Source organism: Cibotium barometz, chromosome 11 (genome assembly GCF_041138505.1).
Source record: "Cibotium barometz isolate CiBa-2024 chromosome 11, ASM4113850v1, whole genome shotgun sequence".
In the NCBI taxonomy this organism is placed as follows: domain Eukaryota; kingdom Viridiplantae; phylum Streptophyta; class Polypodiopsida; order Cyatheales; family Cibotiaceae; genus Cibotium; species Cibotium barometz.
The window spans coordinates 50,540,482-50,557,517 of NC_141056.1; the positions used below are offsets into that span (position 1 = coordinate 50,540,482).

General features: G+C 42.3%; 1 protein-coding gene across 1 annotated transcript; it reads left to right on the top strand.

Moving 5' to 3' along the window:
- Positions 1 to 8,833: 8,833 nt before the first annotated feature.
- LOC147634294 (uncharacterized) lies at positions 8,834 to 13,543 on the top strand. Its single transcript, XM_086805430.1, has 9 exons — positions 8,834 to 10,287; positions 10,462 to 10,501; positions 10,595 to 10,679; positions 10,802 to 10,847; positions 10,932 to 11,030; positions 11,120 to 11,188; positions 11,275 to 11,602; positions 11,709 to 11,854; positions 11,991 to 13,543. Exons 1-9 carry the CDS (start codon positions 8,884 to 8,886, stop codon positions 13,203 to 13,205), a joined length of 3,432 nt encoding a protein of 1,143 aa, XP_086661556.1. The 5' UTR covers positions 8,834 to 8,883; the 3' UTR covers positions 13,206 to 13,543.
- Positions 13,544 to 17,036: the final 3,493 nt, after the last annotated feature.

The following is a 17,036-nucleotide window of genomic DNA, read 5'->3' on the forward strand; positions in this document are numbered from 1 at the left end:
ACAGAAAGGTGTGCGAAATTGAGAGCAAGTGTTAGGAGAGAACGGTAATTGTCAATTGATGAAAATGAGTAAAGTATCGTTTATAAATGGGCGACCTTGTTATAAAATTTTTAAAAACTTTTAAAATTTTAAAGTACAAAAAAATTTAAAAAAAATGGTATGCGAAAGCACGAACGTATCCTTCCATCACAACGTCATTTCTAATTTACTAGTGGCTCAAGCCACAGATGCTTGTGTGACCAACCTTACACTATCACAAAAAAATAAAACTTGCACAAGACAATTGAAAAACCTTAATAAGACAGTGAGGCAAAAAACTTGAAATTGTATTTACTTCAATCCAAGATTACATATCCAGTGGTTGTTTGATAGCTACACAGCCAGGGAAAGTAATTTCTCTACAAAGAAAATATCGTTCCTGCCTTTTGCGCACTACTCTTCCATTGATTATCAAAGCAAAATCATCACTCAGTGAGAATCGAAGAACTAAGTAGTCACGTAAGTTGGCAAGGGACCTGTTCTGTAGAGGTTGTGTCAGAGTCTAACGCCTCCCATTCTCCATTTATAAGCTTCCATCGCCTGTAAGGAAACGCAATGGACAACTGTTGCTTGGCAATATGGTAGCGCATCACAACCTTCTCAACTATTACTCCGCATCTGAATTGTGTTGAACAACTTTTTTATCCCATGCAGGTGATAAGAAACAAGTGAGATCTCTCTCCCCCTTTGCAATCCATAAAGTTGGGTTGCGATGTGTGTCACTTGTACGGAACAGGTACATAAAGAGGTGTAGAGATATGAAGCAGGTTATGGTTGCTTTGTGAGATCCATATGTGCAATTCATAGCATTTTGCACCTTGCTTTCGATTTGCAAACAAGCCATGGCCACTGAAGCATTGTCTGGAATTGGCCATTCAATAGATGTGAGAGTTGGTGTAGGTTCTGGAACTAATTTTCCAGTACCATTTGCTGTCGTGGGAACCACATATGTATCCTCATAGAAGAAGATGTTTCGTGCAAGAAGTTGTGTAGCTGGACACCCTCCAAAGATTAAACTACCAAGCTCCACATGGTATGCTTCAAAGGTTCCTGAAATTGCCTCCATAGGCTCCCACTCACCAAAGTTTGAGGGAAAAATATCTACGTAGAGGAACCCAAGAACAATCAAAGCAGTGCTCAGTATACCATTATTAGCACACAATTGATTTAAAAACAAGAATATAAAGTGGTGAAATGACTTACAATTTGTAGGAAATCATTGACGTTGGTCATGGTCTGCTAGTGTCAGCTATGTTGCCTTCTTGTAAACATGTTGGACCTTGGCTAGCTTTTTTCCATCACGATCTTGTTTGAGCTCCAATATCCGCCCTTTCCAATGGTGACTTTGTATATCAACGTATCGCTTTGACACCTTGTGGGTTCCTCTTGTATTAGGCTGCATCGTAATCCAATTCCACTTCTCGTACTATTTGATGTTCCAATGCCCATCCTCATCTTGACCACTGCTACAAGAGAGAGATTGAATACTCATCGGAGGCCTTTGAGCTTTAGAACAAGACATCAGATGTATATATTAGGGAGATTATATACCTTGATGGCAAAGGGAAAATAGAATGGTGAGGAAAAAACTTAGACTAGGGAGATGTACATAAGAGAAGGAGTTGTAGAGCAAGTTCCAAGGGCTTGGCTGTGCTATTACTGCACTTTGAAAGAGGATATTAGAGGGGGTGAGAGGAGACAATGAGTAAGATTATGAGAGCCAAAGCATTTGCAACTCAAGCTTCCATAGCTTGGCTCTGCTGTTACACTCTGTAAAAGGAGGTTGGACAAGGTAGAAGGATGAAGTAAGGAAATGTAAGTGAGGATCAAACTTTCATAGCTTTTGAGAGGAGGTTGCAGATCAAGCTTCCATAGCTATAGATCTAGGTTTGTGAGTGAAGAGAGAAGTAGATCAAGAGGTAGATAGCTAAAAGAAGTAGTCTAGAGAGTGAAAAACGCCCTGCTATGAGAAAGGGGGAAGAGAGAGTGTTTTGGTGGAGGGAAGATGGGAGAGAGGGATAGTGGAAAGTGAAGGGGAATGTGCATTGAATGCAAGATAATGATGGGAGCTCGTTTTTGGGCCTCTATCACTTTAGAGACATTACTTAATGATGGCTGCAGCTATCCTTTTCTATACAAAATAGAGAAAAAATTCATATATATATATATATATATTTTTATTTTTAGGTGATTTTAAAAATGAAAAAAGAGCCTATTTAGCCTATTATTCTAAGTTTGACCCCACTACCTTCTAGGCTCTTACAAACCATTGGTTTCAGTCCACATGTAATCTCCCTATTTGTCTATTTCTTAATCACCTCCATTAGGCAATGGCAAATAAAAGGGCCCAAAAAGACTCCATTGAGTTCCTAATGTCAAAGGTGTAATCACCAAGTAGTAAAGTATTAAAAGAATTCATCCAAGTAGGTATAAGCCATTCGTGGAGAATTTGGTAGGTGAAGAGATCATGGGCAAGTGGATATAGTTGGTTGACATGCTAGAATCAAGGAGAGAATTGTGGTGGAGAGGTGGCGGTGATCTTTGAGGTGGATCCTTGACCTTAATACTGATGTACTCAAACTGTGTATCTGCACCTATTTAAGAGGAAACATCATGGAAGAGTAAGGTCGCATTTTATATCATTGGTCTTCTGTTGATTACTTTGCTTACTACTAATCATTCAATGCTATGCATGCTTATGTTTAATCCACTATGTTGATCCTAATCTAAGATCCACCTTGAATTCTAACATGGTATCAAAGCCTTATTATTCATTGTGTCTTCTGCATATGCTGCCAACTAGTCATGCACATCACTGCTCGCTTCAGTCTCCTGGGATGATCTGCTGGCAATGACCACCTACTGATGACTACGTTAAGCTCTTATGCTTGCCATAATTGTTGTCAACCATAATAGCTATCGCTCTTCCTCGACGCCCTCCTGTAGTACGCTCTATCAACACTGCTCTATCAACACTATACTACGCAACACTTCATCAGCATTATACTGCAGCTACGTAAAGGCCATGTGCCTTGTTTATTCAGTTAGAACATCCATGACTACGAACTGTCTTTTCAATCCTGCAAGTTGACTCCGCATGCCACCTTGTCATGTCAGCTCCTCCATGTGCTACTTTGTCTACTGATTGGTGCTCTGCTTTAACCTTGCCATCTGAGATCAAGCATATTAGCATCAGAATCAAGGTACAATACGAATGTCATTAGGGGAAAACAGGGCTCATTTCAGACCCTATAAGATAATCCATGTCATCTTATTTTTTGTGAGTCAAAAAAAGGAAAAATGAAGAAATTTTGGCTATTTTTGCGTGTTTTTATAGAGAGAGGTCCTTACTCTGACACCATGTTTTTAAATGCTTGAGAATAAAAGAGAATATTCTATTATTGTAGAATGTTCCTTGTATGTAATAAATATCCAAGGAATAATTAGCCCCCAACGTATCTATTGGAAAACGAGCTCTCAATCAATGCACTACATGAAAAGAGTTTTCCCTCTTTCGTAAAGCATTTCTGTTTAAGTGATTTTTCTCTCCCCAATTCTATTGCAATTTTATCAAGTTTGCTGGGTTTGAAAAGAACGAAGGATCTCAAGATAAGCTCGGAAAAATTTCTCGGGCATCCATTAAATATTAAATGACCATGAGTATCATTCGTCAAATAACATGGATCATAACAGTCCCCCCTGTTGGGAATCAACTGTCCTCAGTTGCGCAATCAATGAGTGGATGGCTTCATGGCAGAAGTGGATGACAAGATCATCATATCAAACAATTTCTGAAAATAAAACCAAACAAGTGAACGCATGTGAAATGTATCTAAGTGTCCCATACCACAGAGGTACCTTCCACATACAAACACTCGCTGGTGAAAGATAGAAGACATAGATACGTCTGGTGTAGCCATGTAAAACCAATCTAATGTCCCATACCATAGATTAATTCCACACGACACTACCTTAAGAACAAAAGTTTGAGACGGAGTAGCTAATTCCCTCTGAAACTTTCATTCTGACATAACTTTTCTCTATCCTCAAAATTAGACTACAAGTCTTATTCCAAAAATAAATCAGGTCAAAATAGAAATTCTTATCAACTTAAGATTGAAAAAATAATCACTTACATTACTGTCAATAACTCGATGAATTCTGGGGATTTGTTCTTGATCTTAATCTTGTAATTGTCTAACTAAATTCAAAAACTACAATCTTTGAATAGGTTGATAATTCTTGAATTTGTGAATCTTACTTGTAAACAATGAAATCTAAAGGAGATCTTGATCTTAAGCTTAATCTTAAACTTGAAATCAGAACTTGAAGAAAAATAGATATCTTGCATCCTAGTTGATAGCAAGAACTTGATATACTAGTAATGAATCTTGGCTTAGATTAAAAATACATGAATGGACGAAAATTGAGAGATTAGTTAAATCATAATTGCAATTCTTGAATAAATCTTATTCTTAAGGAGTTTAAATCTTGTGGTTGACTTAGAGCAATTCTTGGTCTATAAAGAATCTTGTACTTGGATAGATCTTCAACTAGAACACTTGAAAATTTAGACAAAACTTTACTTGAATTGGTATAAACTTCATAATTGTGATTGGTATACAACTTAAGCTTGGTTTCTAGTCACTTGAGAGCTATTTCTTTACTTTTCTCATCATTACTAAATGCGATGGTGAAGCAATTGATAACTTGAATCAAAGACTGGAGAAACTTGCTTGGTTCTTAAATCTTCAAATTGGTCTTAATCTTCTATGAAATGTCTAGCAATCATTTTTACTTGAATTTGGGCAACTAGATCTTGAAGATAACTTTTGCTAATCTTGTCTCGATCTTTCTAGTTAGGTCACGATATCTAAAATTCTTTTCAGGAGCTAAAGTTTTCTAACTAGGTCTAGAAGGAAAGAATATTCAAAAAATAGATACAAAAGCAAACAAGAAATTGTATACAATAAATATTTTTTTTTTACACATACCTCCACCTTTGGTTAATGTGTCGAGTGCGTTAACCTCTTCGGTGTCAAGCATGTCCTTTGGTGCAATTTGGTTCTTCTTTCTAGTTGGGCAAGATTTAGCATAATGTCCCAACATCTTACACCTGAAACACTTGACAATAGACAGCTTGGATACGATGTCATTGGTAGGGCTATGCATGTCAGATGCTTCTATAGTTTTAACTTTCTTCTTAATATATTTGTTTATTCTAGACAGATGTCGTTCAATCTTTCTTTGAAAGTTGTCCCGATGCTCTCGTTCTTGATTTAAAAGAATATAGAGAGAATCAAGCTGTTCCTGAATAGTACGATGGTGCTGCGGATATTCACCCATTTCCTGACAATTAAAAGGAATAGAAAAAATTCAAAACAAGAGAAAAGATAGGGTTTCTTATCTCATATGGAATGTCGAGCTAGATGTGAATCCTGCCAAGTTAGCTCAATACACAAATGCATAATTTTTCAAGAAATAATCCATGTACTCTTTAAAATTAGAAAACTAGCCGTAGGTTAAAGCAACATTTTAATGATATCTTCACTAACAAGCTGTTTATATTATTTGGACTTCATGAGGATTTAGAAAACAACATTATTCACAAGAATTTTACAACTCTCAAAATTTCTCTTGAGGTAAGTTCTAAAAATCTGTAGGATGGTGATGATCTAGCTTCTCCTCTTCTCTCCCCTCTCTTTGCTCTCTCCCAAGGTCCCTCTTGCATGCATGTGGCATGGAGTGAAGGTTGTGATTTCCATAGCTCCCTCCTTCTTGCTCTCTACCTAGCTCTTGAATCTCCACTTGGGTGACACAAGCGGAGGTGGAGTGAGCCCCTAGCGGCTTCACATCGAGGAGTTAATCCTCGTTAGGGTTGGCTAGGTGCATATCTCTGAACTCGACCCTTGCATGTTGTTTCTCTTCTTCTCTCCCTCTCTCTTATGTGCAAGGTAGTATGTTAGGATTAACATATTTGGCGCCGCTGTCGGGGAATGCACTTAGCTTAGGGTTCTCCACTTAGTTCATTTGCTAGAGTCCTCATTTGGCCCAGTTGGAGTGCAAATCCACTAGTTTTTTTCTTGTGTTTAACCTTGTTTTTGCTTGTTTAATGGTGATTCCATGGAGCTATGGAGGTCGATCGGAGCATTGGAGCATTGAGGTCTTCACCGAGTGTGGGAGAAGCAAGTAAATGTTCAATCTTTGCCCTTGACATTCATGCAAATTTTTGATTTTTTGTTCATCTTTCATTAAGTTTGCACCATAGCTTAATTGTCAAATTAATCTTAATTTGTTAGGTTTCATTAAGGATTCTAGGCATCATTAGGTAGGTAAAGGCTAGCTCTAGCTCCTTATCAAATCAAAAACCCAAAAAAACATTGGGAAGATACCTGAAATTGCAAAATCAGATGAGGAAATAGGGCGGAAATCCCATTCTGGAGACATTTTTGAGAAGCGAACGGACGTTCCATTCAAAGGCCATGGTCGTGGCTAATGTGCCCTTTCGAAGCGTACGCTTGTACTATCTCCAAGCGTACGGCCGTACCATTCCCAAAAAAAAAAGATTGTTCACAGGGGGGTCCTACACAGTAGTTCCACATTTCCATGCACCTATGCTAAGGTAAATTGGTACAAAACAACCCTCTTTTTGACGACGTAAACTTTCCCGAAACTCTCTCGCTCATAAGATCAAGTCCATGCACCTATGCTAAGGTAAATTGGTGCAAAACAACCCTCTTTTTGACGACGTAAACTTTCTCGAAACTCCCTCACTCATAAGATCATGTCAATATTGCATGGAGCCAAATGGTGCTTATCTTTGACAGTACCAGTGAGAGAGAAGACCATCCCAGCATGGGATGAGAAACTCCTAACCTCGAGACACGAGAACTCGCAGCTCATTGTATGGACAGATCACATGTCCACCAAGAGCAAGATCCTACCTCTCCCACACATTCATAGAGAAGCCTTGCTTCGAGGCTCCTCAACTTTATCCTGGGAAACACACAGTCGGAAGAGCCACAGCCCAGGGCGAGAGGTATGGAACATCAACAAGACAGTGAGCCCACGCCGTCTCTAGATCCTCAAGTGGAAAAGCAAAAACCATCAGACCCAGTCCCAACCACCAGTCTGGAGAGCCATGCTTGTCTCAGGAGTGTGGCTTATTCATATAGGGCCCAAAGACCCATACAAAACCTAGGGCCAGGTCCATCTTCTCAAGGACCGAAAACATTATACTAGAAAGGGCCTACCCGGCCCCGTCTCATCAGCCCAGTCCACTTGTATATCAATAGTACCCACCACACGGAGCATACCCAGGGTACCACAAGGGGCACAACCGAATCCACCCATAAGACAAAGGGCCTCTAATGGTCTATTCCGTGTGGCCCCACTCCTCCTCCAATCATTCCTCAACCAACACCCACTCCAGCCATGGTAGGGCTAACACCAGAATGTTAAGATCAGCCATGGAAATAGGGAGGGGGTGGCTGCGGGCATCACGCCCCAGCTCCAGTGCAACTTGCACAAGGACCCAGAATAGAGCATAATAAACCTGCAAACATCTCAAAGCTAATCACTAAATTTGATGGGACTAGAGACCCCATCCCACATTTGGTTCAACCAAATCTGTGAAGCCTTTGGCCACGTAGAAGATCAAGTTAAGGTATGTGCCTTTGGCCTCACCCTAGACGGTAAAGCAAGCCAATGGTTTAGGTCCTTGAAAGCTGAGGACAAAGCCAGCCTTGAAAGAGGCCTTCAAGGTAGGATATTCTCACCAAGGTACCAGATGGAGTACAGTGGAGCAGTTACACAATGTTAGACAAAGGGATGGTGAAACCATCTAAGACTATATCAACAAAGTTAGATATCTCCACTCTCGCTGGAGTGCCAGAGAAGTTCTCTAATAGGGAGATATATGGAAGGCCTGGATGATGTACCCTTACACAATTCATTGTATGCCTTGGCCCATACCTCCTTTGAGCAATGCTGCAAGAGTGCTATGGACTTTGAGGACAACTTCAAGGGAACACATTCCCGATCTGTTCATTCAGACTTTGCCTAAAAGGCAATGCAGTGGCTTAGGTCTTTGAATCCACTTGAAAAGGCACACACAGATCACTTAAGTTGTTCTTGGTGGTGGGAAAATGCAAGTTATCGAGTCATTCCTCCTCCCCAACCATCAAGCTGTTACTCTTCCTCCTTTTATTACTTCAACACATTACATCCATCCAATTAATGGCCTCCAATGGGGAAACAATGTTAGCAATTGTTGCCACTGAAATGGAAGGCAGAAGATTCTCAGTTGGCAGCGTGTGATCCATCAGAATGTCCATGTCAAAGACGTCTGCACTAAATAACCTCCTAAGGGGTCGACTGAGCGGCGTCTATCTCACTAGCAAACACAACAAATAGTGGGGTTGCTAAGAGCTCTAACCACTTGGGCTATGCACATTTGCTACCGCTGCTAGTCTCATATTGTCGCCTTTCCGCGGCTCTTCTGTCCGATCCAGGGTGACACAAGTGCCTATCTCTGCACTATAGCTCACACTATTTCAAGAGTTGCAACGACCTGGCAAAAGCTGTATATCCTCTCTTTAGCCACATGGCACGGATTGTGCACGGTGGGGGCAGTGTCGCTCGGCAGTGCGCGGGTGCAGAACTAGTATCCATGAAGCTTGTGAGGTGTGGTGCAGAGACTGACACGTGGAGGTGGAGGAGAGCGTTGACCGGTGAGGGAAAGCGTTGGGTGGGGGTGGGTTTTCCCATGGCGGACAAGGAATAATACAAGAGAGAGAGAGAGAGAGAGAGACCAAGAACGAGAACAAGGACGCGACGACGACGATGATGCTGAGGCAGGGAAAGAGGGCTTCCTTTGATCATCACGAGCAGCTTTCTTCCCCTGCTGGCATCAAACGCAAACCTCTCTCTAAACCTTCTCTCACTAACCCTACCCTCAACAAGAAGAAGAAATTGCTCGAAGTCATCCTCAAAATCCCTCCCAATAATAATATTTCCAGCAGCCCCAGCCCCAGCCCCAGCCCCAGCCCCAATCCTAACCCTAACCACCCTTTCCCTACTCCCAGCCCTTGCCCTAGCTCTTGCCCTACCCCATCATCATCATCACCACCATCCACCCCATCGTCATCATCCCCCCCTTCCCCTCTCCACCACCACCATCACCTGCAGCAGCATCAGCTTCACCATCACCAGCAGTTGCTTCTGCAGCAGCAGCACTACCAAAAGCAGAAGCTTCTGCAGCAGCAAAAGCAGCAGCTCACAACCGAGCTTCAACTCAAGCTCCAGCAACAGCACCTGCAGCAGCTTCAGCTTCAACAACACCACCCCAAGCTCCTTGAGCAGTTCAAGCAGCAGCTACATCAGCAGCGGATCCATCCGTCACTGGATCTGAGGGCGCTTCAACAGCAGCAGCAGGAAGAAGAGCCGAGAAAGCTTAACGGACTCAATCTTCAACAAGAACCACAGGCAAAACCTAACAGCCTCAGATCTCCTCAAGAGGAACAGCGGAGAAGCGTCAATGGACCCAGGCTTCAGCAGGAACCGTATGAAAACCCAGAAAGACTCAGATCTCCACAGGAAGAACAGAAAAACCCTACAAATCTCAGGCGTCGTGGCAGAGCTCAGGAAAACCTTCATAACGCTCCACAAGAAGAGCGGAAAACCCCTAAAAGACCCAGGCTTGAACGGACGAGCCAGGCAAATTTCAATGGACATCAAATTCTGCAGGGTGACGAGCAGAAAAACCCTAAGGAATTCTGTCCCCCGCAACAGGAACAAACGAACCCTAAAGCACGGGAAAACCTCAAGCAGGAAGACCAATCAAACTTTAGGCGGCTCAAGCTTCTGGAGCAGCATCAGGAAGAAAACCATCTCATAAGCCCTTATTCTCAGCACCTCAAACTCACATTCCTTACATCTGTTAAAGAGGCACCACAAATCCCTAATTCAGGGCTCAATAGCTTTCCCCAGACAAGCAAATCATTCTCTCTTCCCACACCTTCTCCCAATGGATTTTTCCCTCCACACTTACTGGCTCCTCTATCTTCACCCTCGGCCATCTGGCATGCTAGCAACCCATCCAAGGCCATGGGCTACAGCCAGCCATCATCGTCCACAGCACAGCAGCCAGCGGGCAGCCAGAAAATGCAGCAGGAATTACGATTGGAGCCTGCAGCATGGCACGGGTCATCCTTTTCTCGGTTCCCTGTTGAAAAACCAGTCTCAGAGGTATGTGATTTTTTGCAGGATCAGTAGATGCCTCCTTTGAGGGCCGCATGGTCAGTTGGCTTACTCAGTTCCTGGTTGTCATGCCTGGAGCCTAAAGGCTTTCTCTTAGTTTGTGATGGTTTCCCTACATCGATTTTTGAGATTAGCTAAGTCGTGAGCTATGTGTTAATACAGGGTAGAGGACTCGGGGATCCAGCCGCAACAGGACCCTCAAGTTAGTGCCAACTCTACATTGTGTTTCATTCTATGGTTCAAAATCTTGAAGGCTGTCTTTACTGAATGAGTTGTTCTGGTTTTTGATTCACAGAGCCCATGGCAGTCATGGAAGGCTCCACTCATGCACCTGTGCCTGCAAGAAAAGTGCTGAGAGGGGTTTTAGACAAATTGCAGAAGTATACTTACAAACTTTTAAGCCACTTGCAAGTCAATTTTTTGTTGCAGGAATTGTGATGTATGAACTTGTGCTTGCATGTCTGTCTGTGTATGTTATTGATGATCTAATTTTTGAATGCAGAAAAGATAGATTTGGGGTTTTTTCTGAACCAGTTGACCCTAAGCAGGTATCTCACATTACTGGCTGAATGTGTGATGATGCTTTACGGAGTTAGCTAAGTAATCTCTGACATGACGGTTATGCTGTGCAGGTTCCTGACTACTATGATGTAATTAAGGAGCCAATGGATTTTGGCACGATGAGGAAAAGGATCAGTGCTGGTTATTACACCAGTTTGGAGCTTTTTGAGGTCAGTTTGAGCTGATGCAGTGCCTGGGCCTTTCTTACCAATGACCCTATAGTTGGTCCTCTACTAACAACTGTTGTTTGTTTCATCAGAGGGATATTTTCACAATCTGCAGCAATGCAATGAGATTCAATGCTGTAGGCACAGTATATCATAGACAGGTAAGTTTTTAACCGCTCCCATAGTGCAACAGTTAATGCTTGGTTGTAAGACTTCCAGCAACAGGTCTTTTGGTGTATGTTTACAGGCTCGTGCCATCAAAGTTTCTGCAGGGAGGGTTTTGGAAGTTTTGAAAAGGTCAAGCACTGCTGTGGATATGGCTAATGAGGCTCCACCGAGACACAAAGCTGGGGGGCCTTGCGCCAAAAAGTCTCATAAGAAAAGATCAACTGCAAAGGATTGGGCTGATAGTGCAGGTTATGTCTCAGAAGCCATGCTTATTGCTGGTCGCTGTGGTGATGGGAGGGCATCTACCTCTGTCCAAGCCGACACTTCTGGCTATAATGTGGATTGGCGAGCTGGCAGTGTCTATATGGCAGCCAATATCAAGGCAGATAACAAGGAAGACACATCGGGTAAACTATTTTCATGTGCATGGTGGTGGTGTGTGCAAATGTTGGATGCAAATTATGTACACAGCCACACTTGTGTTGAAACCATATTTCTTTCTCGATTTGCCAGGATGTCTGGCCAGGTCTCTTGGGTTGAATGATGGCAGAAGACAAGTAATCGAGGAGAGTCGGCGGAATACATACATGCCAACTTCTATGCCTGGAAGTGGCTCACTAGTGACACCAGTAGGTGGTGGCCTTTTACAACTTGTGCCAGTAAGCTTCTGTGCCTGCCCATTTGTTTTTGGATTTTCAGTAACAACAAAGGGAGTATTTAATTTTGGCTTGCTTTTTTTGTAAATGAAGTTTACTTTTTGTTAGAAGTCTCAGTACAGTAATTTGCAATTTGCAGGCAGCATATCAGCTTGATTTTTCTTATGCAAGGAGCCTAGCTCGATTTGCTGCAGACTTGGGACCGGTTGTTTGGAAAACTGCAGCAGAAAAAATTCAAAGGGCTCTCCCACCTGGTGTTCCATTTGGACCAGGGTGGGTGGGGGAACGAGAAGCGTTGGGCAGGTGCTTTGCTCCTCTGAACAAGTCTCAGCAGGCACCTTTGCATTCTGATGTCCATGGCAAAGAGGCAAACGTGCTAAATGAAACTAGGTCACTTACAACTTCGGATGGTCAGAGAGTTGGAAAAAGTTCGATGGGAGGTGATTCAAGCGGAGCAGCAGTCGATAGGAACAGCCTTGCGTCTAATTTCGAGCAACATGCTAGTATCGGTGTAGCTTCTGAACTTGCTATCCATGACAGCTCTGGCACATTTATAGTCAATCATATCTACAGTATACAGCCTCAACAGAGTAAGATGTCTCATTTTTCGCAATCCTGTCCCCACAGAGCTTCAGAAGGAAGGCCAAGACAAGAAATTGAAGGTCATCTGCCCAATCTGGGCAGTGGCTCAGACATTGTTGCTGGACATGCCACTGGGGAGACCGCTGGGAAAGATCATGCAGTATTACTGTGCGATGGCATAGACTGTGAAAACCCCCGGTCGTCATTTCTAAAGACGAGTTCAGTTTCTGGGGCCCTGGTTGTAAGTCCAACTTCAGTTGTACCAGTTTCAGGTGGTACAACTAGGGTTATAGAAGATGGTGAATTGCAATGCTCTCAGGAGTCAAGTCTGGCTCAAGTTTCTGAAGTGGTCAGTCAACATCCAGGAAATCATCATGAAAACATGCAGTTAGGACCTTTGCAAAATGGACAGCTTACAGATTTGCACCCGTGGCTAGGATCATACTATCAGCAGCAAAACAGAGTTGATACTTCTCGACAGGGCAACTTCAAGCTAGTTTCCCATGTCCCGCTGCAGGAGCTAAACCAAGATGTCCAGTCATCTGTCCAGCTGCAGCAGATGTGGATGCAAATACAGGGTTATTCAGCTGAAGCTGTTTCTCAACATGGAGGAGCTTTGGACTACAGGGATCCCAAGCTAAAACAAGATCTTGGGTTGTTTGTCCCACAGTGTCAAAGCCAGTCCTGTCAGCAGTGTTTAGCTCCTCACAAGGCAGGCTCTAATGTGACTTCTGCTGCAGCTCCAGACTTATATGCAAGTCTACCTTTTTAGCAAGTCGCATGGTGAGAAGTTAAATGCTAGCACGCTACAGCCATCTGATTTGGCACTACAGCTTTGAAAAGTGTGTAGAAGCCGAGGAATTGATGAGACTCAACGGAGTGTAGTGGTGTAGATGAATGAAGTAAGGGAATCTGTACAAAGGCTGTAACGTAGTGTTGTTTATTTTTGTCATTTGTGTAATTGTGTTGGTCCCCTTATCTGGCTGTTCCAAGCCATTGAGGGAAGATTTATGTCTAGCAGGCATCTCACGGAAGTTCTTGTACCACCAGCTGTGAGAAATTCATTTTAAAGGGACCACTTAACCCAAAATTCATTGGGCTTTTTCCAAATACAGAGAATTAATTAAAACAGTATCAATCTGTTTGGGTCTTTTAAGCTCTACCAATATTGTAGCTCTCCAACCAAGGCTATCATTCATGACTTCAGTTTATTCGCGCCAGGTGTAGTCAGTGAAGGCCTACAGCTAACAGCTCTGTAGAGTTGGGATATGCTGGGCATGAGTAGGCACAACGCATTACAATCCAAGAAGCTTTTGGAAAACAAATTTCGGTGTTCCTTATGCTAATTCTTTAGTTGATCCCTTAAGACTTTGGGAAAGGATGTATGCAAAAAAAGGAGTAGCTAATTTGAGGATGTGTGTAAATAGGAGGGTTTCACAAATTGAAAATGATGAAAGGTCCTGTTATTCTTGAATAAACAGTACTTTCACCATTATGTTACTTTTATGACAAAAGACTCTGGGAATTGGACATTCCATGTCTGCCACTGCTACTCGTGGCTTGACACCATGGTGAAAGGTCCTGTTATTCTTGAATAAACAAATACTTTGACCATTTGGAAATTGGACATTCCAGAGCCAATCTCTTCAGACATAATTTTCCTTACTAGGAATGAAGTCGTCAATATAAATGTAGAAAACATTTAAGTTTCTCAAATTCATAGTTTGGTGCTCAATATGTAGACAAGTACTGAATGCTTGTATTTGCGACCCAGACCGTGCATGCACATTGCAAGCACTTCGGAAACCAAGAGATGTCGTTCATGTGTAGATAGGGTGCTCAACTGCCAGCACAAATACTGATAGCTAGACCCAACCCCAACCCTAGCTTATCAACATCACCAACCCTAGCTTTACCAGCACTACCAACCCCCATAATGACATTACTAGACCCAAATACTCCAACCCTAGCTTGGCCAGCACCACCAACCCCCTATAATGATAATACTTGACCCACATCCATGCAAGGAGAAGGCTACATACGGGGAATGTATAGGGTACCCGATAAACCCTTAACACCACGTCTCTTGCCACCACAACCACAACTACAAAGATTACCTCGATCAATCAGTTCTTGGTCGAAGAGCTGCTCTGGAAGAAAGTAAATATCCTCATGAGTCTAAACTAAATCATGACTATTAGAGTGACATTAGTGTTTGTGTTTTAAACCTTAGTATAATGGAATGGGAGAGACATGAATGCAACAACTTGGAGGGATCCATTGCAATGTTATCATTGTAAAGGACACCATCAAGTAGCGAAGTAGTGCCCATACAAAATGGTTGCTTAACTCGAGCTTATTAGCCCCATTGGTTGAACAAAGATAAGGTGGCTTCTAACTCAAAACATGGTAGGAGAATGTGACCAAAGAGGGTAGGCAAGGGTGAGTCAACGGTCCTTATTCATGATGGTTTAGACAAGGGAATCATAGAAACATGGTCTATAGGATCTAGTCAAGGGTGTGTCCAATACAAAAAGCCCCCAAACAAACAGCATTGGAAAGGCCAACAACCCCAAAGAGCATGGGAGCATATCCCAATGTTGAAAAACAGATTAAAAAATTAGAAATAACAAAGGGTTTAATTCGAGAAGCCCATGGAAAGTTTTGACACAGTGTATCCCCAAGAAGAGATAAGACAAAACAAAAAGTTGGACATTCCAGAGCCAATTGGAGAACTAGAGGAGGTGCAAGATCTTAGCTCCTTGGAAAGGTTGGGAGATGACCTAGAATGTTTGATATAATTGATGAGTTGTATATTCCTAGATCAAAAAAATGTTAATGAACACCTGGTTAGGGAAAGTGAGATAGCATATGGAGGACCAAGGGATGTAGCCAGTCGATGTCATTCTTATCATTAAAGATGAAAATGCCTATTGGGCCCTTGCTTCATAGTAGCAATCCTACCATGTGGAGAGATATAAAAGAATGGATTGAAGGAACAAGCCATACCAGGATATGAACCAGAGGTCGAGACTTGACATCAATTAAGGGAAGAGCATAATGCTACTAAATTCATACAAATCCTAGTCAATCAATTGGGACATTACTACGAAAATGATGACAGAATGTTACCATTCCTGTTAATCATAAGGGATATCGGGCAACTAGGATCCTAGATGGTGGAGCAGAGGTAAGCACCATTACAAAGAAATGTTAGGAAAAATGGAAAAATACGGCCTTAGAATGAACGGGCCTTGTCATAAAATTGGCAGATGGAACGTCTACAAGATCCATGGGAGACTTGTAGAAGCAGACCAAATCGAAAATGCGTGTGATTTTGCTCAAGAATGTCACAAGTCCTTTACACCATTCACCCTATAGAAGTGTCCAATATCATTTTCCAACAAATCTCTTCAGACATACTTTATTAGGAATGAAGTTTTCAATATAAATCTAGAAAACATTTAAGTTTCCCAAATTCATAGTCTAGTGCTCAATATGTAGACAAAACCATACAAGTACTAAATGCTTGCGTATGCGACCAAGACCATTGCTCTATTGTGCACATTGCGAGCGCTTCGGAAACCATGAGATGTCATCCATGTGTAGATAGGATGCTCAACTGCCAACACAAATACTGATAGCTAGACCCAACCCTAGATTTACCAGAGCTACCAACCCCTCATAATGACAATACTAGACCTAAATACCGGTAGCTAGACCAACCCTAGCTTGTTGACTAGCACCACCAACCCCCCATAATGATAATACTCGACCCACAGCCATGCAAGGAGAAGGCTGGGGAATGTATAGGGTATTCGATAAGCCCTTACCACCGCGTGTCTTGCCACCACAACCACCACTACCAAAGATTACGTTGATCAATCAAGTCTTGGTCGAAGAGCCGTTTTGGAAAAAAGTAAATGTACTTGTGAGTTTTGAACTAAATCATGACTATTAGAGCCATGCTAGTGTCAGCGTTTCAAACCTCAGTATAATGGAATGGGAGAGACATGAATGCAACAACTTGGAGGGCCCCATTGCAATGTTATCACTGTAAAGGACCTCATCAAGTAGCAAAGTAGTGCCCATACAAAATGGTTGCTTAACTCGAGCTCAGGCCCATTGATTGAACAAAGATAAGGTGGCTTCTATCTCAAAAAATGGTAGAAGAAGGCAACCAAAGAGGGTAGGCAAGGGTGAGTCAATGGTCCTTATTCAAGATGGTTTAGATAAAGGAATCATAGAAACATGGTCTATAGGATCTAGTCAAGTGTGTGTCCCGATATAAAAACCCCCAAACAAACATCATTGGAAAGGCCAACAACCCCAAAGAGCATGGAAGAATATCCCAATGCTGAAAAAGAGATTAAGAAACTAGAAACGATAAAGGGTTTAATTCAAGAAGCCCAGGGGAACCTTAAACAAAAGCTAAGGAGTAGTAAAGCTCTTGACATAGTGTATCCCCAAGAAGAGAGAAGGCAAAATAGAAAATTGGACATTCTAGAGCCAATTCGAGAACTACAAGATCTTAGCTCCATGGAAAGGTTGGGAGATGACCTCATGGCAAGGGTGAGTCAATGGTCCTTATTCAGGATGGTTT

Excerpts from the sequence above, each read along its gene's own strand:
- LOC147634294 (XM_086805430.1), top strand. The coding sequence starts at position 8,884 with ATGATGCTGAGGCAGGGAAAGAGGGCTTCCTTTGATCATCACGAGCAG. Across the intron at positions 10,502-10,594 it reads AGCCGCAACAGGACCCTCAA|AGCCCATGGCAGTCATGGAA; the intron begins GTTAGTGCCAAC and ends TTTGATTCACAG. Across the intron at positions 11,189-11,274 it reads GCACAGTATATCATAGACAG|GCTCGTGCCATCAAAGTTTC; the intron begins GTAAGTTTTTAA and ends GTATGTTTACAG.